Below are 21,564 nucleotides of genomic sequence, written 5' to 3'. Positions count from 1 at the left end.
CTCCTCTTCCCATCTTCATCTCGCACCTGCTGTACTTTGGCATCATCAACGCGCATGACTTGTAACACAAGCGATGGCGGATATTGAAGTGAGTGTTGCGAATAAATTCGACATGTTCTCTGCTGACAGTCAGCGTCAGGCGTTCGAAACCGCGCTCAAAGATGTTGTAAATTCGAAGAGACTCTCGCAGTCGAAAATGACCACGCTCACAGAGATGGCAATGAAGTCTGTGGAGGTACGTGTGTTCCGTCTATGAGTGCGCCCCCAGCTCCGCCCCACCCCTTTATTCTGAACGACGTTGTTTAGAATGACACGCAAGTTGTGTCTATATTATATCGGACACATAAAGCCCTACCGTCAGCATCCAAGGGTGCCAGTCTTTATGCGTTTGATGCCCTTGCGCGTGCTGCACGTCACCAGGCAAACAAGAAACGCCTTGTCTTCGACCCCCGCGCGGTCAAGGGCAACAGCGTGACCTTCCTACGCAAGCTAGAAGGCATCCTCGAAGGTTTCTTTCAGGATGTGGTGGACGTTGGGAGTGCGGACTTGCGGGTGAGTTCCATACCTCTTCAGCTGACACTCCCCTTCCCCAAGACGTGCCCGGTGTCTTTGACTTCTGTGCACCTGTATGTAGTCGGCACCACATGGTCGCACACGACGCAGACGTTCCGTCTCGATCGTGCTCGATCATGTACCGTCGGAGACGCAATGATCGCGCCTCTCGGAGGCGTCCGGGAAGGCCGACACGTCTACTGACCGTTGACGCACGGTGGGATGTGTTCCGATGCGAGATGCGATCCGGTTACAACACCGGGGTCGCGATTTTGCTTCGGAGGCTGGCAAATAACGGTAGCATCCTAACACTGACCCGCAGGAAAAGGCCAAGAAGATCCTAGACATCTGGTCGAAGTCGGAGACGTTCCCTCCCAATGTACTGACGCCGCTGTATGCCACGTTGCGGGCAGCGGAAATCGAGAAAGGTGCTTATATTTTGTCTAACTGTCCTGCCCAGTGCAGCCTTTCCCGCAATCCATTCATATTACCACTATTTTGCGTGGCGAATGTGAGATGCAAACTGAAATGTGGTTTTGTCCATGTCAGCAAACGACCCACCCGAGCGACCCACCAGTCCTCCGCGTAACGTACCTGCGCAGTCGCCAGACCCAGGGATCTCCCTCCCGGGCGGACTGAACTTGTCGCCCTCGCTCCTCGAGCTCCTCAGCAAAGCTGCGAGCGCCATTGGCGCTAATGGATCGGCACCGCCAGGGTGTGTGCATCCCGATCTCAATAGCGCGCTGGAACGTGCTGAGTTTCTTTCTTTTGCAGCCAATCAGCACCGTCCTACTTCCCCGCACCCGCGCCTCCGCTCCCGGTCTTACCACCCGCACCCGCACCCGCCTCCTCTCCCATCCTCGATGCGAGCCAGCTCGCGCTGCTCCAGCACCTCTCGCAGGCGGCCGCCGCGGTCCGTGCGCAGGGCGCAGCGCCAGGGCCTGCGGGACATTCTCAGCCAGTGCCTTACTCTGTACCAGCCTCGATAGTACCTCAACTGCCAGCGCATTTTCCTGCCTCCAATGCCGTGCAATTGCCCGTGCCCGCCCCGAGTGGGACGCCGCCAGTTGGCGCGCCGTCCTACCACGATAACCCATACGGCGCGCAGCCGCCCCCACACCATCTCGGGTACGAGTCCGAGCTGCAGCGGTACCCAAGCGCGTACCTGCCGCCGCCTCCGCAGTATCCGTCTGCGCCCTCGCACTACCCGCCTCAACAGCCCCCGCCGGTCCCACCACATAACCACAACGGGCCCCCCGCGCCGTACCTCCAGACCGGCCCCCAGACGCAGGCGATCCTGGCCACGTTTCTACCGTGATGACTTCTACCCGGCCCGCACCAGGGACCGCCAGGTCCCCAAGGCCCCCCGCCATACGGCTCCGGGCCGCCGCGAGGTGGCCCGCCAACGGGTCCGGGCGCAGGCCGTGGCGGGCGCAGACGGGGGCCAGGGGGTAAGTGGGACGACTCGCTCCCTGTAGGACCCGCGGGCTTCGCTCCTGGGCCGGGCCGGGAGGCCAGCGCGGACGCTCACGGGGCGGGCGGAACAGGGAGGACCGCAACGTGAACGGCTTCGACCCGCGCGCCGTGGACGGGAGGCGGGGCGGGAGCCGCTCGCAGAGCCCACGCCGGCGGAGCCCGCACACGGGGCGCCGGCGGCGGAACCGGAGGAGGGGGGAGGGGAATAGAGGGGAGAAGGAGAGGGAGGGCAGGGGCGCGGCGGCGTTTGGCCCTGGGTTCGACGAGTTCGGGCGCGAGCTCAGGCTGGGCTCTCCCGGGTCCGAGGTGGGCTCGGTGTCGACGCGGGTGAGGCGGAGCGGCGGCGGCGGGAGGAGGACGAGGAGTACCGCGCGCTCGTCCCGCAGAACGGCTCGCCGCGCCCGCCGACGTCCATCTCGGATGAGGGTCGGTCGCGCCAGAGCGCCACGCTCGCCTGCGGTGGTGCAGACCCGTCTGCACACAGGCCCTCCGTCCGCCGACTCGCACACGCACGACTTCCAGCACCAGCGGACGGAAGACCAGTACTCCCCCACGCCGCCCGTGACGGCGATTCGCACATTATCACCCCACCAAGTATCTCTCCTCGACATCTGGCCAGTCAACTGGCGGAGCAAACGGACTCGGCAACTTCGACGGAGCCGCTTTCGATCCGTCTTCGGCTGCCTCATGGGACGCGCTCGGCAAAGCCTGGGCTTCGACGCACGGTTCTGCGCCCTCACAGGAAGAGCTAATGAAGTTCGCGTTTGGGAACGTCATGGGCTCGCTCCAAGCCGCGGGCGCTGGATCACAAGCACAGCAGCAGCAACCTGGTACACAAGAGCAAGACGATGGGCAGTGGGGGGCAGGGAACCGAGGCGGCTGGAGAGGACGCGGGGCGGGATGGCTGGAGAGGCCGTGGCGGGCGAGGGGGTTTCGACGCGACCGTGGACGCGACAGTGGACGAGGTGGAGGTGGGGATCGGGGCTGGGGCGCGAGCGGAAGCCGGAGAGGGCGTGGGGGCGGGTTCGGCGGGCAAGACCGGGACTCGTACGGCTCCGGTGGCGGGTTCGGCGACTTCCAGGAGACGGATGCGGTTACTTTGGTGGGGGACGGGGACGGGAATTCGCAGTGGCAAGCGCAATCTTTGGACTTCCAAGGATCGCCGCCCCCGCAAGCACCGCGCGCCCACAATGGGCATGAAAACGGGACTGGGGGTGGAGGAGCGGGGAAAATGCAGAAGGTCGGGGACCGATGGGTGTTTGTGCGAAGTGCTTGATCTTTAAGGTATCGTTGGGACATATGGCTTGTTACAGTGTACAATCCAACAGCTTCTGCAGAGCTTACATACCCTTACATACGTATCGAATGCCGTGAAGTGCGTCTTGCGATCTATACTCTTCCATCTCCCTCCTCATTGCCCATGCCCGCCATCTCGTAACCGTACCTCGCAGGATACCTCGTAGGCGTGTCCTCTCGAGCACCATACACCATCTTAGCAAGGTGCGGCTCCTTCGAGAATGGGTTTGGCCAGTATATAAGGTAGCAAATGGTGGCCGATGCAATACCGATGAGGCTGCCAACAATGACATCTTCCTTGTGGTGACGCTGCGAATGTATATCGATAAGACTGCTTGAATACGATGTGAAAGTCGCTCACATAGTCTTCCACGCGCGAGATAGCCACCCAGGTCGCGAACACGAGAGGCAGCAAAGACGCCACCAGACGGGCGAGCTTGCTCTTGAGGAGGGCCCCTCCCGCGGAGGAGCGCGAAAAGCACCATGCTCCGGTGATGCTCGCTATCCAGAGCGAGAGGAACATCATCCCGGAGAATGCCGTAGATGAGTGGCCAGAAGGGAACGATCGTCGGCCGTCCAAGACTTTTTCAAGTTCCCTAGCACGGGGCGACGTTTAGACCGCGTGCTTAAGCATAATAATGAAGTGGCGATTTACCCCGTGCATGCTTTCAACTCTTTGTCCCACTTGCAGCGATGAAGGAAGTCCGGTCGGAGTCGACCTATTGTCCCAAGTCAACTGAGTAGACTTGGAGAGACATCTCATGACATACCGACTCGATTCTTCAAGAATTCAGTGATTAGCTGTGACAGCCCTCTGATGGTGAATAGAACTCAGACAACGCAGTGTGTGGTAGATACGTCACACGACCTTCCCGAATATAGCGCTAAGAGGCTATGGTGGATCTCATGAACCGAGCGGCGAAAGAGTCCTAAAGTGACTGTCGCTGTTATTGGGATAGCGAAGGCGAGAATCCAAGTCAAGTTTCCGCTGATCCTGTTGTAGCAACGATAATTCAGGGTCCCGTCAAAGAAGCGAAACGAGCCGACCACGTACTGGTTTGGTCTGTGTTTGTGGTCAATGAGGGGATCTTTACGATCAAATTCACGCTCAAAGGGAGGCATTCCTTTAAGTATCCAGGATGCAAACCACATCGCACTGCGATCATCCTGAGATGGCATTGGATGAGAGTTAAAAGGCTCAGGTGTGTATCTTACCAGTCTATAAAATACGCCGATCGAAAAAGTCAAACGCGCCGTTCCCAAATCGCCTCAAGCGCTATTCCGTATGTCGGCGCTGAATGTTCCAGACATATCCATGCTTCACCTCAGCGTGGAACTGTACTGTACTGTCGATGCCCAGACTTCGCATGGGTGCGTCTAGTTTGATGAGACGGCTAGATTAAGATCATAAGAGCACACCAGATAAACACTCACTTTTAGAGCTATTTCACCCCTTCGTGAATACATGCACACTAGCTGTTGGTGGTGGAGACCAAGCCCTTAGACGCTCGCATGATAGCGTCTGGCCTGCTTGGCGCCAAAGGGTACGCGAAGCGTCACGAAGAGTCACTTTTAATGACGCGTTATGCGACGTGAACGTGACTAGCAGTGAGTAAGGACGCGTCGCAGACGCCGCCACGCGCTTTCCCTTTCCACGTTCCACATCTTCCTCTCCCCTGCACGCTCTCTTCATGCCCCCCGCCTCCAAGCCGAAGTCCAAAGCTTCCAAACCTGCGAAAGACCAGAAGTCCATCACTTCGTTCTTCGGTCAACCAAAGAACGCCAAGAAGTCAAGAAGCCTGCGTCCGACGAAGAGGACGAGGACAGCGAGGATGACAAACCAGAAGATGATGAGTCTGTAGAAGACGACGCTGTGGGCGCGTCCGAATCCGAAGCGAAGGAATCTAGGGCCACCAAGGGAAGTACCATAGAGAACTCAGACCTTCCCCCCATCCACGAAATTCCTGTATCTTCTCCGACCTCGTCTCGCGCATTCCACAAATCAAGAATGTCGCGCAACATCTAAAAGGCCGCAAGATGCGCGTTGCGACGATGTGTTCTGGCACAGAATCTCCCCTCCTTGCCCTCAACTTGATTCAGCGGTCAATCAAAGAACACTATGACATGGAGCTTGAGTACGAGCACGTATTTTCCTGCGAAATCGAGCCTTTCAAGCAGGCATACATCGAGCGAAATTTCCAACCACCGCTTCTGTTTCGTGATGTTTGCGAACTCGGGGACGACGAAGCGTAAGTACTGCACACTATCTCGCGAGCGGAGAAGCTAAGATGTCGTAGAACTACCGCCTACGGCGCGTTGGCTCCCGTACCCGGAGATGTTGACCTTCTCGTCGCCGGCACGTCCTGCGTCGACTACTCGAACCTGAACAATGAAAAGCAGGACATCGATGCGAACGGCGAGTCTGGTCGTACCTTCCGCGGGATGATGTCTTGGGTGAAGAAACATCGACCTCCACTGGTCATCCTGGAGAACGTCTGCAGTGCTCCATGGGACAAGGTCGCTAAGTACTTCGCCCAACACGACTACAGCGCAAGCCACCTGCGCGTCGACACGAAGACGTTCTACATCCCGCACACGCGCACACGTGTTTACCTCCTGGCGGTGGACAAGAGGCGATCGGACCTTCCGGAAGCATGGATGGATTTGCTCAGCAAGCTCAAGCGCCCCGCGTCCTCTACCCTGGATGCCTTCCTTCTACCTACCGATGACCCCCGTATACACCAAGCCCGACAAAAGCTTGCGAACGAGGCAAACAACTCGTCTCGGTCGGCGAAGGGGCGTGTCATCGACTGGGGTCGTTGCGAGAGCCGGCACCAACGGGCGCGTCTTGAGGAGCAGCTGGGCACGAAGCGACCGCTGACGAGTTGGGAAGAGGGTACGTGCCACTTCTCCGGCTTGAAACAACCCACCTTTCCTGACTGGATTTTAGGCGGTTTCTGCAAGCTCCCCGACTTCGCGTGGAATGACTGGGGAACGGTGCAGGTTGAGCGTGTTTGGGATTTAATGGACATCAGTCTTCTGCGCTCCGCGAAGAAGGGCGTCGACTCGTCCTTCAAGACGTAAGTGTGTGAATTCACGAGTTTAACTCTGGCTGATGGGATGGAATGATATAGGCAAGTGTGGAATCTGTCGCAGAACGTGGATCGTTCGACCGGCTCAAGCAAGCCTGGCATCTGCCCATGTCTCACTCCCACTATGATTCCGTACATCACGAATCGCGGTGGCCCTATGGTCGGTCTTGAAGCGCTGTCCATGCAAGGTCTTCCCGTCAACGAGCTTCTACTCACGCGAGAGACGGAGGATCAGCTGGCGGACCTCGCGGGGAACGCAATGTCAACTACGGTCGTCGGTGCTTGCATTCTAGCCGCACTCGTGGTCGGAAGGAAGCTGCTCAAGGAAGGTTCCGACACCCGGACGTACGGGGAGCACCACGAGGATAAGATGGACGAGGATGTCCCCGAGGCGAAAGAAGAGGACGAGATCATGGTCATCGAGCCCCCGAAGACCCTGTCGACATGCGCATTTCCGGCGAGGAACAACTCAAAAAGAAGCCACTCAACTTGGCTGCTTCGTCCTCAAAGCTATCGCTCCAGGGCATCCTCGAACAGGCGAAGCGCAGTGTCCGTCTTTGCGGCTGTGAAGGCAGGAAAGGCATGACCGACCGGACCCTCAACCGGTGCGTTGACTGCGACTCCACGTCGTGTGTTAGGTGTGGTGGTCGTCCGGAACATAATTACGAGCCTATCGATCTCAAGGCCCACCCTCGTCTCTCGCCCGCGACGTTCGAGAAAGACTTGAAAGCCATCCTCCCCATGTCCCTCCGAATCTCCAACGTCTCGAATGGGCTACTCGACAAGCTCGCCGTGGATGCCGACCTCGACGTCGCTTCGTCGCGCTGGACTGGATGGCGCGACGCCGTTCTCCGTGCAGTAGAACCTGAGCTCCGCTTCGTCGAGCCGAAGCGTCAAGAACTGTGGTCCATTGTTTACCAGTCCTCTACCGCCAAGCTCGAGCTTTCGCTTCACCCGCAACAGCCTGAGTGGCGCCTTTTCACCTACCCACTCGCTAACGAGCCAGCAAACGCGGAGATCCGGAGAGTGCTGGAAGCTCCTGTCGGTCGCTTCACCTGCGTCAACGGCCTATTGAGCGGCACGTGGCAGTTCGCGCTCCCCGTGGTCTCCAAGTTCGACGTCACTGTCGAAGGCTCCGAAGAGCTCGTCCCTTCGTGGGAGCAGAAAATCGGTCTTCAGGGAGACGAGTTCAAGGCGCGGAGTGTTCATGCCCAGCTGAAGATCACTGTTACGCCGGAGACGTGAAGATGCTCGACCGTGACATCTCTGGCACGTACACCCTCATCGACAGGTGCGGCGCGGCGAATGGATCTCTCACAAGCGCACGACAACGAAGGCGGACGAACACATGCCTTCGATTTTCATGCTCATCGACCCGATGCGTTGTGGGGACGTCACTCAGGACTCCTTCGTATTCTCCATCAGCACGAGGAGGTATGAATTCGGCGAGCATCGCCCAACCATCGCATCGTTTGATCCCAAGTGGAGGCAGTCAGACACAGATGGCCCGGAAATTGTCAAGTGCACCGTCCCCTGCCGATGGGTGGAAGCGCAGAGTGTCAAGATGGTGGTAAGTAATACACCTTCCCGTATCGGATGCGCGAAATTAATGTACGTCGTGTAGCCGGCTGCGGACAAGGACGCCGTCTTCGCCACGCCGTCGAACAGCCTGTCCATTGGAATCCATCGCGACTCTTGCAGGAGCGCCACGCTCTTCTCGTGGCCCGTGTCTCGCTCGGTGATCGTGCAGGTCCCGAGTGGCCCCGTGGACCGTGGCTGGAGGTCGACAAGGTGCATGAACGTTCGACGTTCCGGTCGCTCGCTTGGCTCGTGGAGCGAATCCGCAACATCGAGGGTCAGTTCAACGAGTGGCAGTCCTGTGGCGAACACGACGGTCAAGTCAAGTGCCGTCGTTGCGCGCCCGTCCCTCCGTCTATCCGGTGGACGAAGGTCAAGAAGCGGATAGCCGCCTTCGAGGACAGCATTGAGGCCGGAGAGTTCGAACGTAGCCTCAAACGCCGCCCCGCGCCGTTCGTGACGCAGCTCAAGCTCGACGAGAAAGGTGACGGCGTTGTCCGGATCGGTGTCAACCTCTCATCGCTCATGCACCGCGCCCTCTCCCGCCTTCCTCCCGCCGTCCGCGCTGAATCCTCCACCCTCTCGTGGAAGCTGAACACCGACTTTACACCCGCAATCAGCATGCAATTCCCGACGTTCGAGCTGGCCAGCAACAAGCACGATGAGGAGCACACTCAGCCACCCAACTTCGTCACTCCTCTCCGCCCTGAACAGCTCCGCTCCTTGTCCTGGATGCTCGCGCAGGAGTCCAAGGAAGCGCCCCCCTTCATCGAAGAGGAGATTTCCGAAGCCATCCTCGAGCCCCTCGGATGGCGCGCGGAGGGACGCGCTCAACGTCCCCACCATATCCGCGGAGGCGTCCTCGCTGACCAAGTTGGGTATGGCAAAACCGCCATCTCGCTCGGGCTCATCGACTGTGCGACCGAGGACGTCAACAAAGAGTTCAAGCAGTTCAAGAAAATGAAAGGGCACATCGCGACGAAAGCGACACTCATCATCGTCCCTCCGCACCTGACGCGCCAGTGGGAATCAGAGACCCGCAAGTTCGCGAAGAAGCATTTTGTTGTCGTCGTGCTCCACACGGCGACGAACATCAACGCGCTCAAGATCGAGGACGTTCTGGAGGCGGACATCGTCATCGTCGCGTCGAACCTTTTCAGGAGCACGGTGTACCAGGACAACTTGGAGGTGTTCGCGGGTGCGGGAGAGCTGCCGGTACAGGACGGGCGCTTCTTCGACGCACGTCTCGACATCACGCTCAAGGGCCTCGAGGAGCAGGTTGAGCGTCTCAGGAACGACGGGGCGAAAGCCGTCTTTAAGCAGATCCTCGAGGGTCGCAAGATCGGTGAGTACGAGGAGTTTAATCGTCGGTGGATTGCATGCTCATACGTTCTGCAGACGAGGCCGCTCAACTCTTCGTTCCTACCAAGCGACTGAAGGGCAAGTCTTACCGTGACGCTGCGGACAACGCTTCCGAAGACGAGTCCCCTAAGCCGAAGGCGAAACCCAAGGCCAAGGCCAAGGACGAAAAGGTCAAGGCGGACCCGCCCAAGGTCAAGAAGGCCGCATCTGAGGCTGCCAAGCCGAAGAACACGAACATCAGCCCCCGCACCGGTCTTACTGCTGAAGTCGTAATCCCGTCCTTCAAGGGCCGTGGCGGTTCTCCCTCCGCATCGAGCGTTGCGACCGCGCCTCCCACGTCTGAGGCTGAGATGGAGGAAGAGTCGGATGCTCCTCGGGCCCGTCGTGCTGTGAAGCGCAAGGCCATCGTTATCTCCGACGACGACAGCGAGGACGAAGCCCCCAAGAAGAAGGGCAAAACCGCTGCGAAAGCGAAGAAGCGGCCAACGAAGCGTTCGAAGGCTTCGGATGACTCCGATTACGAGGGTGCTGCCTCTGAAGCCAGTGACGAGGAGGACTTCGTCGCGGAGGAGAGCGAGAGCGACGAAAACTTCGAAGAAGAGTCAGATGAGGATGAGAAGCCGAAGAAGGCCAAGGCCAAGGCCAAGCCCCCTCCGAAGAAGCGTGCGTCCGCGAAGAAGTCCTCGACGACTTCTGGGTCCGAGGATGCGATGGACGTCGACGACGATGACGACGACGACGACGACGACGAGAAGCCCAAGGGCAAGGGCAAGAAACCTGCGAAGAAGCCAAAGGCAGAGGCAAAACCCGCGAAACCCAAGAAGCGGCGCGAGGAGTCGGACCCGTGGAAGCTCAAGTCGTCCGCGGTGCAGAACGATTGGAAGAGGATGCAGGCGCCTCCTCTCGAGATGTTCCACTTCGCGCGCAAGATCGTAGACGAGTACACGTACCTCGACGGGAAGGTGCTCTCGATGGTTACGAGGGTGCAGGCGGAACGTCACTGGGTGCTCTCCGGTACACCGCCGACTCACGACTTCGGTGCTCTGAAGACAATCTCGGCGTTCCTCAACATTCATCTTGGTATCGACGACGACAATGAGGGCCAGTCGCTTCAAGTCAAGAAACGCAAGCGTGAACAGACTGGTGCGTGGATGCGTCGTGGCTGCGTCTGCATCCGATTTTGACTGTTCGTGCAGCTGTCGAGAAGTTCCACTCGTTCCGCGAAGTCCACAGTCTGGAGTGGCACGCTCATCGCGTGGAGCTCGGACAAAAGTTCCTAGGCCAGTTCGTGCGACAGGTACGTAACTGATCCCATATGGCTCATGCCAGAACTAAGTTTTCCCGTAGAACATCGCTGAAATCGACGAGATCTCTTGGAGCGAGACAATTGTGAAGGTATACCTCCCTGCAGCCGAACGTGCCATCTACCTCGAGCTCGAACACTACCTTCGTGCTATCGACATGACTGTGAAGCGAGGGAAGAGAGCGAGAGCGACCGCGAGAAGCGTTTGTCTCAAGCTTTGGGAGACAGCAGGTACGTTCTTGGCTAAGCGTCCAGGGCAGCGAGCTAACGGAACGACGCAGCACTGCCGAGGAAGCTCTTCTCAAGCGTTGTTCACACTTTGACCTCGATATCTCGGACCGCGAAAATGCCATGAAAGCTTGCGAAGTCATCGTCGAGGAGCGGACGAAGCAACTCGAGGACTGCAAGAAGGACCTTCTCAAAAAGCTCAACACCGCCGTCCAGATGGACAAGAAGATCGGTCGGGTGCCTGACGAGTCTCTCTTCCGCGAGTTCATCCGCGTCACCCGCACCGAGGGCGTAGGTGACCAGGAGGCGACCGAGGCAGTCTGCGAGCTCCTTGACGAGGCCAACGTCCCCGCCCCGCTCAAGTCCGCCACGAACAAGGCCGGGGACAGCAACAAGCGCGGCGGCAAGAGCGACATCGACCTCTCCAACGCCGTCAAGGCGCTCATCTGGGACCACCGCGAGCAGACGCACGAGATCCGCCGCGTGACGAAGGAGCTCGTCGGCCGCTTCCGCTCCCTGCGGTACTTCACCGTCGTCCGCGACCTCCAGCGGCAGGCCGACAAGCCGCAGACGATCTCGTGCCCGGGCTGCGAGCGCGAGGACGTCCGGCGGAGGACGTCGCGGTGCTCTCGTCGTGTGGCCACGTCGGTTGCTACGCTTGCGTCCTGTCGTGCGCGGAGAAGGAGGAGTGCGTGTATGCGGCGTCGGGTGCGTGCCGGGCCGCCGCGCGGGTGCTGAACGTCGTCAAGGGAGACACGCTCGGCGTCGACGACGAGGCGCGCGACGGCCGCGGACGCCACTTCGGCCGCAAGCTGGAGATGATCGTGGATCTTATCAAGTACGTTACCCTTTTCTCTGCTACTTCACGGCTTCTGACACGCTCCGCAGGAACAAGATCCCGAAGGAAGACCGCGTGCTCATCTTCGTGCAGTTCCCGGACCTGACGCTGAAAGTCGCCCAGGCGCTCGAGGCGCACAAGATCGCGTTCCTCGAGATCAAGGGCTCCGCGTCGGTGAAGAGCAAGAACCTCGAGAAGTTCCAGAACGAGAGCAAGGAGCGCGTCCTCCTCCTGAACGTCATGGACGAGTCCGCGAGCGGCGCGAACCTCACCTCCGCCAACCACGCCATCTTCGTCTCCCCGCTCCTCGCGCCCACCCAGGAGATCTACGACGCGTGCGAGACGCAGGCGATCGGCCGTCTGCGGCGGTACGGGCAGCTGAAGCACGTCAACATCTGGCGCTTCATTAGCATGAACACGATCGACGTTGAGATCTTCGAGCAGCGCACGGGACGGAAGATTGAGTAGATAATAGTGGATCTATAGGTGCAGGTGTTGTTGATGTTGTTGAAATGGACCTGCCTGTCTTGCTTTGTTGTCGCTACTTGCTTTGCTGTTTTTTTAGATCTAGTGGACGTCATGTAATGTGCACATATTCATCATATAACAGTGTTACTGCAGCTCTACAACTTATTGTGCGCGATTCAGCAACCACTCCGACATGATATGACGGTAATCCGGTGGTAGGCTAGCATGATACAAGTGATATGTCGATGATATAGCAAGGAATTAGTCCGTCCCAGATTCGGTCGCGCGGCACGTCTACGTCCCTCGGGTTGCCATGTCTACACCGAAACAGCGCTCTTGGTCATCTCGTAGTCCGACTCCCGGTTCTTCTTCAAAAGATGGCCAGGGTGGAAGACGTTGAGGGTGAACATGCCGAGGGTGATCATCACACCGTCAAAGACGACTAGGCAGGTCAGTCAGCGCCGGCTCCCTCGACTCTGCTCAGCGTACATGACTCACTGAAAAGCCACTGGGTATGGGCGATCGTCCCGGCGAAGCCACTGGCAAACTCGATGATACGGTAGATGGATCTAATGGGTTGTGCGTTCGTCAACATATTCGGACGGCGGGGCAGACGATGCGTGCGCGTACGTACCGCACGTAGATGAAAAACGAGCCGAGGGTGATGCCGCCCAGCAGGTGCTTGACGTTGCGGTCTATAGGGTGGCCTTGGGTGGCCTCCTTGTGGTACGGCCGCTCGTTCGATCGGCGCCAGACGAACTCGGCCATGAGGCAGCAGAAGACCGAGAGCGAGACTATAGAGCCAGTCAGATCGGAGAGGACTGAGGAATGGCGCGTATGAGCTCACAGAGCTGGACTCCGAGACCCACGATGATGATGTCGCTGCCTTTCCGAACGGCGTTCGGGTCCGTGGTCGCGGTCGCGGCGATGCCTCCACCAGCACCCTGGATGGCGAGCGAAGCAATGTCCGCCGTGAGGAAGATGCGAGAGTCTGAGCGAACCGGATTAAGTCGTGCACGGATGTTTCGAAGCCGCGACAGATGGGCTTACACCATTGGGGAGTGAGTCTACTGTACTGAGGGCCAACGTGGGATACTATACGGCCCAGCCCAATAAAGAGCGCGGCGACGAATGGAGTGGGCGCAAGAACGAGCACAGTAGTTCTGTTAGATAAAACTTGAGCCGTTTGATGGGAGATGGGAAGGTTAGGACACTGACTGGATGATGTAGGGATTGAACTCCAACGGGTTGGCGCCAGACAATATCCGCGCCGTCCATCCGACAACCTCGGCAACACCGGCGATGATTGCCGTTGGGAATAGCCACCACGCTTTTGACTTTATGGCCTGGAAGACGTGAAGCACTGGGAACCGGAGGTTTATGATGCGCCGACATGAGATCGCTAGAAAGGCGCACGTGTGGTGATGCCGAAGAGGACGACAAATGCGTAGCCGGCTTCTTTCGAGGGAGTGTAGCCGTAGAGGTTGGAATCGTTTCCGGCTGTGATTGCGGTCAGTTAGGGATCAATGGAAAGATGCTGAAAGGCGGACATACACATCAGGACGCCGGAAGGGTGGGGGCTGTATGTGGCGTGCAGAGGCTGAGAGAGAGAGGCTTATAGACTGTCTACGCCAAAATGTAGCTCCGGGAAGAAGATGAAGGTAGAAGTATTCTTGACACGCAAAGCTCGGACCCGCCACCGCGAAAGGGATCACGGACCGAGAGAGTGAAGGCAGTCCCGAGGCAGTGAGTATGATAGCTTCTGCATTGTCCTACACACTGCCAGAATCCACCCATACAAACTCGAGATGGATAGAAAGCGGGTTTCGCGTCGAGCGCAGGGAATTTTGCTTCTTCGAGTGCACTTGGCTGTGGATGCCTTGAAAAGAAGTCGGAGGAAGAGACGAAGACGCGGTGCAGTGGCGTCATCACAGTGACCAGCGGAACTCTGCACGCGGCCCGCGGTCCGGCTGTGCTTACGCTCATCTGATTTGCCTGGCTTCACCCCGAGCTCGATGACGACGACGCGGGCGGAGACGCGCCCAGCGCCCTCCCATGCGTGTCTCTGTCCCTTCCCTCCCCGACGCCCTCCTGCGCCCCGCTGCTGACGCGGTAGCCAATACCAGCATCACCGCCGCGGAGGCAACGACGCGCATCGCGGACTTCCTCACCCGCGGCAAGGGCAGCACCGCAGTCATCACCGGGGCGGGCGTGAGCGTCGACTCGGGCATCCGCGCATACAGGGGAAAGGGCGGCCGGTATCTAAACCCGAACTACAAGTGCGTGGCCATCGTTCTGCGTTGGGTCGCGCGCGCTGACGTCAGGCAGGCCGATATTTGTACGCTTGGTCCTTTCGCGCTGGGATGGAGGAGCTGACTGGGTCGTAGTATCATGAGTTAATGGAAGACACGGCCAGAGGGGTAGCGTTCAGGTGCGCATGGTATGCTTTGCTGGTGGCACGGTGCGCTCACGGTTTGCAGGCAGCGATACTGGCAAGGATGCGTTACCTTTCTTCACTTCCACGTCCTCACCGTGCGCGCGCAGGCTCCGGTCGTTCTTGGGATACCCGCCAGTACGAGATGCCCAGCCGAACCCCACGCATTATGCACTCGCCGCGCTGCAGCATGGACACGTCACCTCCGACCTCATCACACAGAACGTAGACGGCCTGCACGCGAAAGCTGTAGAACGATTTTGGCCGAAGTCTCGCATTGAGGAGCAGATCCTAGAGCTTCACGGCACTCTGCATGTACGCGTCTCATTTTTGCTCCATTGAACCCCGACTCACCTCGAAACGCTGAAAGAGCGTACGATGTTCCCATGGACATGTAATCTCTCGGGAGGCGTTCCAGGAAAAATTAGGGATGGCGAACCCGGGTTGGAAAGAGTACCTGAAGAACTTGGAGCAGACTGGGGACCAGCCCCGAACGAATCCAGACGGAGATGTGCGTTTCTCTCTTTTGAGCTTTACTTCCTACCTACCCACTCGCCCTCGCAAAGGTGGTGCTTCCCGAAGGCACGCGGTACGACGAGTTCGTTGTTCCCGAATGCCCTAAATGCCTCCGGGACAAACAGCACAACACCATGCTCAAGCCTGAGGTCGTCTTCTTTGGAGAGTCTATCTCGCAGGGCGTCAAGGAGCGATCGTACGTCGCGCCGTTTCGCCGGCGTAGTCTCCGGCTCTGAGATTCGTTTTTGCAGGTTTGAGGTCATCAGTGACAGCAAGCAGCTCCTCGTCGTCGGTACCACTCTCGCCACATTTTCCGCATTCAGGTGCGTGCCCTGGTTGTGTGAACGCCTCCGTGATGAAACTCACTGCCTTCCCAGGTTGGTCAAGCAAGCCGTCGAGCAGCGCAAACCGGTGCTGCTTCTGAACGAGGGAGCTTCGCGCGCGGACAACCTTCTAGGAATTGAGCACGTTCGCATCTTAACCAGCGCAGTCATGCGTGATGTCGTGCGCAAGGTACTGTATGTGGCTGCATGTGGTCGTTGTGTTGGAAGTACGCGCTGACACGCGCCATTCATGCAGAGGAGTGACCGCGGAGTCAGACATCTTCCCGGAGCTGCTCAACAGCGGCATCGTCAAACTACCACCAGAGGATCCCGACGATGGGTTGCCGACCCCACCTCGATTATGATCCACTGCTGCTAGGGGCGATCGTGATCGCAAAGGAGTTAAGTTATGGTACACACGCCAGGCTCTTATCTACTCATGCGCTCAGATCAATAAACCATACCTCCCGTCTCCTCGGTTACGACCAGTATTTTGTTCGAAGGTCCGCGAAGTTAAGTATTACAGTATTAGTGCCGAACTCGGTCATGAACGGATGCAAGTTATCCAACGAAGTCGACGAGCGCGCGATCAGCCCGACGCTGCGCTTCCCCCCGCTGCGCCCCCACCCCCAGAATGTCGTCGCTCGTCTGTGGAGAGGCCCATCGTTCGCAGCACCTCCAAGACGCCCGCGCCAGGCGGCGGCGCAGCGCGGACGCGCGCGGCGTGGAACTGCTCGAGCTGCTGGCGGAAGCCGAAGTTGGGGTCGATGATGTCGCGCTTGGAGAGGCAGAAGTCGAGCGCGTCGCGCGGGGTCATGCCTTCGGTCGCGATGAGATACGCGCAGACGACGGCCGGGGAGCGCGAGATGCCCATTGCGCAGTGCACCTGCAGCGGCACACGACATGATCAGCGTCAGACAATCACAGCATGTAGAGCGCCGTAGCTAGTGGGCCGGTGGAGGAGCACGTACTAGCACGACGTTGTTCTCGGCCTGCAACGCGGACGCGATGAACGCGGTCGTGGCGCCTAGATGGGAAAGGATGTCCGCGTCGTCGTCGTCGGCCAGGCAGACGTGCATCGTGTGGAGATCGTCGACGAGCGCGGGCGGGAAGGGCGGAGCGAGCTCGAGGATGGAGAGAATGTGCGTCGCGCGCATGTCGCGCAGCTGCTGCTCGTTGATCGCTGCGAGGTACCCTGAAAGGTAGAGACGAGGGAGAATCTGGGAGTAGCCTTGGTGTATCGCGAACACATTCTTTTTGGGCGACGGCTCGCAATCCGAGGAGTCGCGGGAGCCTGGATCTACAAGAGGAGTTGGTGGAGGTCTCGCCAAGGGCATTATGGCGTCGTTCCGGTGGCTCTGGTGACGGATTGAACACAATGGGCGGTCTGGCTTAGACGCGGCCGCATATATATAGGCTTGTGGGAGCAGGATGGATCCCGATCTGTGCGAACGTAAATGTCTTTGCGGTCCCCACAATATTATGCAACCGCATTGCTGTCATGGGTCGATGGCGTAGTTGGTTATCGCATCTGTCTAACACACAGAAGGTCCTCAGTTCGAGCCTGGGTCGACTCATGCGTAGGCGGACAAATCTTTTTGGATATCTCGGTGAATTCCACGGTTTTGACAGGATGTGCCAGGCTTAGCTCGCTCCCATGAACCACGGACATCCTGGCAAGGCAGTATCCACACCCATAACCCAAAGCCGACCCACCCAAGTTCACGTCACTCCCAATTTGACGCGTCGAATCTGCGAAGCTGGCTCTGGTAACACGCCTCTATGCATGTAAGGCCTAAGGGGTCAGTACGGCACGCTCGGACGAACGCTTCGTATTTTTTGAAGGCTGCCTCCGCTGACGCTCCCGCTTTCTTCAGTGTTCACCGCAAGCAAGGAGCACGACGAAGGATGGATGAATTTCTGCATTGACCTCAACATGCTGTCCACTACCACCCACCATCTCCTGTCTCCTAAAGAAGCCCTCGCAGCTGCAGCCGCACGCCTCGCTGAAAGATCCTCTTGCCCTTAATGACATGCTCGGCCAGCAAGAGATCCTAGAAGCCTTCGCCCCCGCCTGGTCCGCTGCCCCCGCCTACGCACTGACCATCGCGACTGCGGACGACCTCGACGCGCTCACGCCGCCCTTGATCGCCTTTCTGGCCGAGTCCTGGGACTGGCATGACCCGCGCCGCGGCGCGTGTGGATCTGCCGCGACGGCGCGGAGAGCGGCGCGCCCCCCGCTGCGTTCGCCGTCCTCGGCCGGTTCACGCGCCGGATGGCCGCGGTGCGGTGCGCGTTCGTCGCGCCCCGCGCGCGGAGGAAGGACGTGACGGAGGCGATGGTCCGCGATACTACACCGAGGCGGACGCGGGGCCGGCGGAGGGGGTCAAGCTTCAAGCGTGCCCTCGGGCTGAATGTGGGGAACCCGATCGCGAAGCGGTTGTATGGGAAGACGGGGTATCTGACGCCAGACCGGGCCCGACGGAGAGAAGATGGCTGGGAATCGATCCGGAGACGGGGAGGAGGGCGTGGTTCGTGATGGTGTCGCGGAAAGTCGTCAACACGCTGGAGCAGGAGTGGTGAAGAAACGAGACTGTACTCGAATGAGGGGCGGTCCACCTAAGTGCAACTCGAGGCCCCGGCATTGCCTGTATTGATGTCAATATGTAGACGAAATGTTGTTCGGTGCCTCACATATGTAGTTTAGGCGCGTACTGACAGACGCGGCGTTTCGGAGAGGCCTCTAAACACTGCTTCGGAGGCCAATCTTACTCCACAAAGGGTATGAGTTGTCCGCGTTTCAGAGCAGAGCAAGTCTGAGCACGAGGGTAAGTGTTTGGTCGATATTCAATGGTGTTTACATAGACATATGCACGTCCACGACAAGTATCCGTCGCAAAGACAGACACTGACGTACCATATCTTCTTGATGTACCAGAATGGTTGGGCTATCGCCCCGCGTGGTCGTAGTTCAACCACATGCCCTGAGCGACGACTCCGACGAACTTGAGATCAACCGAGAGCGTACACTGTGTCCAAGAACCCACGTGATTCTTTTGGAGGGTCGTTTGCCATGAGTGAGAGGGCCGTGAAAGCGTCGACGTCCCATTCGGATTCGTCCTCAATACTCCTACGCGAGGATATCCCAGAATGATCATGAGAGTGTAAAGAGACCAGCAGAAAGGGTAAGGAAGAGGGTAAGGTCAAGCCGGTAAAGTACTCACGAACTTGGTGCTGTGGTGACTGGCGCTAATCCAATGTCCGGGCCGGCGAGTCTCTCGATCGCTTCCACCACTGCAACCTTTCGCTTTTATACCTCTCTCATCTGCCTTCGGTCTAAAGTCTCATGAAACAGCCCCAATCGGCCACAATGCATACGCCTTGCTTCGCGCATTATGGCATGACCTGGTCGCCCTTTCACAATGGGCGGATTGCCATCGCCTCCGCCGCAAACTATTATGGCCTCGTAGGAACTTACGGAAGACTACCCTTGGCATATCTTGGATCAAGTCCTCCGGAAACAAACTCAGTAAATCTGGACCAGTTGTGAGTACTTTGCGTGCTGTGGGTCTGCCGTACCTGAGCGCTTCAAGGATGGCCTGCCATACGATGCTGCGCGGTCGGAGATTCACGAAAACCAGCCGGGTGGGTCAGGAGATCGGTCAACAAAGCTATGGGATGTCATGATCAAGGTATGTCGCCATCGTAACTCCCCCAGTGCGGCCTCCAGATCCCAAGTTCCGCAAGAATTCCTAAGACTTTCCAATACGTGCCTGGCAAGAGCACTCGCACGAAGTATTTTTCAATCGACTGATTAAACATCAACAAAGACCAGTTCGTTTTATCGCTGTGGGACGGGACAGTGAAGCTCGTACGTCCTGCACGGTTTCTCGCCGCACTAGTGCCCCTACCCACCTTCGCATAGTGGACACCAGAACGCCCTCGCTCTCTCACCGCGCTCCAAGCCCACACCTCCTGCGTCTATCAAGCCATCTTCTCCCCGCACCAGCCCGACGTGACTGCCACGTTCTCGACCGACGGCACCTTCGACCTCCGCGCGCCGGCGTATATGCCCGCGACCCCGGGCGCGAACGTGTTCGCTGCGCCCCTGACTGCGCCCGCGCTCACTGTGCCCACATCAGGAGGGGAGGTGCTTTCGCTCGACTGGAACAAGTACCGCCCGTTTGTCAAGATTTGGGACTGTCGCATGGTCAAGCATGGTCCGGGTGAGGCCGCGGGGAAACCTGCAGTGGGAGGGGTATGTATGCGAGATGCACCTCGCGGGTCACGAGTACGCGATAAGGAAGGTGCAGTGGAGCCCGTACCGGGTGAACGTGCTCGCGAGCGCGGGCTACGCCAAGACCTGCCGAATGTGAGTGTTTCAACTCCGCTCGACTGTATGCTCTTGTATACTGCGGTGATTGTAGCGGGCTTACGACAAGGGATGCAGATGGATGACGGCACCGCAGCCGGGAGGTTCACACCTGCTTGCCATAAGTTCATGATCTGCACACCGAGTTTGTGGTCGGGTGTGCGTGGTCATTGTATGAAGAAGGGTTGCTCGCCAGCTGCAGCTGGGACTGTAGGTTGACGTGTTTCGTGTATATATAAGTATTCTTAATCTATCGCACACAGCATTCGTGTCCGATCTCGCCCAGCTGACATTAACGTTCAAACGTTCACCTGATTCTTCAGTCGAGCACGTCATTCACTTGGCTTCTACCCCCTCAAGGTCTCAACTGTATGGAACGGCAGGGTTCTCGGGCCGGGCGAGGTACAATCTGATTTTGGGTTTCGGGTCTTGGTTCTCGGAGAGCCTCGATCGGCACAGGAACACATAAGATAACACCCAGCTAAACACCGACCGGCTCGCCTTTACTCCTACCGTCGTGCACCCCGACCGTCCACGCCACGTTGTGGCCCTACCCGGCGAGGACCGCCGCCTCTTAATGAACAGGTAGCAAGTGATGTGGCCCACTCCGACGAGTCCTTCGGGCTATGCTCCGGCCGTCGCTCTCAGTACGTCGATCTGATACCGCTGAAAGCCGTGATTTTGACGAAAGGCATCTCCTTCAGCCCTCTTCTTTTACGATTACTTGCTCACGATACGCCAAGAGATTGACTACTTCTGGCGAGGTTCTGGTCTCTCGGGGGCAACATTCTTGTTCTTCGCGAACAGATATCTTCACGTCCTGCACTACATATTAGTGTATGTTGACGTTCACGGGCAGTTTGTGAGTGCGAGTTCAGCTGGTTTACGAAGTTTTACGACCGTTTTGAATGCCGACATGACGATGTGCAGAAGTACGAATATTAAGCTCACCGATCCAAGAACGCGGGACTAATGTGTGACTTCATTTCATTCTAGCTGTGATGTGTACGTACGCACGCTTTGGGGTTTCACTTCGCTGGTGTACTTTCCCTGGGCTGGTGCGTTGCTCTTAAGACGAAGTCATGGATCTAGTCGTCACTGACAATTTCCGAATTTTTAGCGTTCAACTGTATGCGCACGTATGCGCTGTGTCAGAAATTGGCCCTTTCAACGGTCGTTTTTGTGTTGTCTATGATGCCGATCTTCTGTAATATGGTCAGTTCGAGCACGATCCCGCGTTCGTGGATCTGATCCGTATTTCCACCTTAGGCGCAAGGTGTCATGGGCGTCAGTGGGATGGTAGACGACGACGGCTCTTGCTCCACTTGGCTCACGTACCCGACCGACGAGGTCCCAGTACAGTACGTCCCACGCATACATGAGCTGAGAGTCGTACTTACCGCCTAATATGCAGGTGTATGCGGTCTTCTGCTTTCGCTCCCCGTCCTGTGTCTCATCTCATGCGCTTGTTCTAGTGACCATCCTTTCCCGCTCGTGTGTCGTCGGCGCAGAAGCAATCCTGCTTCTGGTAACGTGGCGTAGGCTATATGACCAAGAGTTCGTCACTTGGCACAGCCTACTTGAACCTCATCGGTCGTTGGCACAGATACTCTTGCGAGATGGTGAGACTGTTCATATGTCCCTATGGAGCAATTGGCTGACATTTTTATTATAAAGGCACATTATACTTCTTGTCAGTTATCAACAATGTGTCAGTGACGTATCG

General features: G+C 58.0%; 7 protein-coding genes and 1 non-coding gene across 8 annotated transcripts; 5 read left to right on the top strand and 3 right to left on the bottom strand.

Moving 5' to 3' along the window:
• Positions 1-112: 112 nt before the first annotated feature.
• BXZ73DRAFT_55248 (uncharacterized protein) lies at positions 113-1,141 on the top strand (the record flags this gene model as incomplete). Its single annotated transcript, XM_048021307.1, has 3 exons — positions 113-235; positions 307-552; positions 875-1,141. The coding sequence occupies 3 exons, from the start codon at positions 113-115 to the stop codon at positions 1,139-1,141; spliced, it is 636 nt and encodes a 211-aa protein (XP_047872417.1).
• A 2,276-nt stretch (positions 1,142-3,417) lies between these two features.
• On the bottom strand, positions 3,418-4,476 carry BXZ73DRAFT_92886 (lipid phosphate phosphatase 1; the record flags this gene model as incomplete). The annotated part of the gene is made up of 6 exons (XM_048026513.1): positions 3,418-3,633; positions 3,686-3,920; positions 3,980-4,043; positions 4,095-4,138; positions 4,193-4,318; positions 4,379-4,476. The coding sequence occupies 6 exons, from the start codon at positions 4,474-4,476 to the stop codon at positions 3,418-3,420; spliced, it is 783 nt and encodes a 260-aa protein (XP_047872416.1).
• A 360-nt stretch (positions 4,477-4,836) lies between these two features.
• BXZ73DRAFT_92885 (uncharacterized protein) lies at positions 4,837-12,193 on the top strand (the record flags this gene model as incomplete). Its single annotated transcript, XM_048026512.1, has 18 exons — positions 4,837-4,868; positions 5,065-5,197; positions 5,225-5,290; positions 5,332-5,573; positions 5,622-6,220; positions 6,275-6,404; positions 6,459-6,831; positions 6,879-7,021; positions 7,055-7,643; positions 7,708-7,986; positions 8,118-9,339; positions 9,393-10,499; positions 10,553-10,653; positions 10,704-10,806; positions 10,830-10,890; positions 10,941-11,421; positions 11,502-11,725; positions 11,776-12,193. 18 exons carry the CDS (start codon positions 4,837-4,839, stop codon positions 12,191-12,193), a joined length of 6,303 nt encoding a protein of 2,100 aa, XP_047872415.1.
• A 317-nt stretch (positions 12,194-12,510) lies between these two features.
• BXZ73DRAFT_106758 (RTA1 like protein) lies at positions 12,511-13,990 on the bottom strand (the record flags this gene model as incomplete). The annotated part of the gene is made up of 9 exons (XM_048016713.1): positions 12,511-12,635; positions 12,692-12,762; positions 12,828-12,987; positions 13,041-13,184; positions 13,244-13,356; positions 13,412-13,556; positions 13,610-13,693; positions 13,748-13,773; positions 13,974-13,990. The coding sequence occupies 9 exons, from the start codon at positions 13,988-13,990 to the stop codon at positions 12,511-12,513; spliced, it is 885 nt and encodes a 294-aa protein (XP_047872414.1).
• A 258-nt stretch (positions 13,991-14,248) lies between these two features.
• Positions 14,249-15,831, top strand: BXZ73DRAFT_55238 (DHS-like NAD/FAD-binding domain-containing protein; the record flags this gene model as incomplete). Its single annotated transcript, XM_048021306.1, has 8 exons — positions 14,249-14,485; positions 14,581-14,633; positions 14,738-14,942; positions 14,998-15,138; positions 15,194-15,339; positions 15,395-15,466; positions 15,521-15,661; positions 15,723-15,831. 8 exons carry the CDS (start codon positions 14,249-14,251, stop codon positions 15,829-15,831), a joined length of 1,104 nt encoding a protein of 367 aa, XP_047872413.1.
• Positions 15,832-16,193: 362 nt separating this feature from the next.
• Positions 16,194-16,692, bottom strand: BXZ73DRAFT_9434 (protein-tyrosine phosphatase-like protein; the record flags this gene model as incomplete). The annotated part of the gene is made up of 2 exons (XM_048026720.1): positions 16,194-16,352; positions 16,438-16,692. Coding segments are annotated over 2 exons (414 nt in total), but the record flags the coding sequence as incomplete, so codon positions are not given.
• A 277-nt stretch (positions 16,693-16,969) lies between these two features.
• Positions 16,970-17,043, top strand: BXZ73DRAFT_t190. Its single transcript has one exon. It is a non-coding gene; the product is annotated as a tRNA-Val (tRNA).
• Positions 17,044-18,812: 1,769 nt separating this feature from the next.
• Positions 18,813-19,963, top strand: BXZ73DRAFT_92882 (peroxin 7; the record flags this gene model as incomplete). The annotated part of the gene is given in 7 exon segments (XM_048026511.1): positions 18,813-18,995; positions 19,051-19,162; positions 19,224-19,261; positions 19,302-19,337; positions 19,392-19,639; positions 19,659-19,838; positions 19,936-19,963. 7 exon segments carry the CDS (start codon positions 18,813-18,815, stop codon positions 19,961-19,963), a joined length of 825 nt encoding a protein of 274 aa, XP_047872411.1.
• Between the last annotated feature and the right edge of the window lie 1,601 nt (positions 19,964-21,564).

Source organism: Epithele typhae (assembly GCF_022376455.1).
Source record: "Epithele typhae strain CBS 203.58 chromosome Unknown BXZ73scaffold_90, whole genome shotgun sequence".
Classification (NCBI taxonomy): domain Eukaryota; kingdom Fungi; phylum Basidiomycota; class Agaricomycetes; order Polyporales; family Epitheliaceae; genus Epithele; species Epithele typhae.
This window is presented reverse-complemented; position numbering and strand designations above follow the sequence as displayed.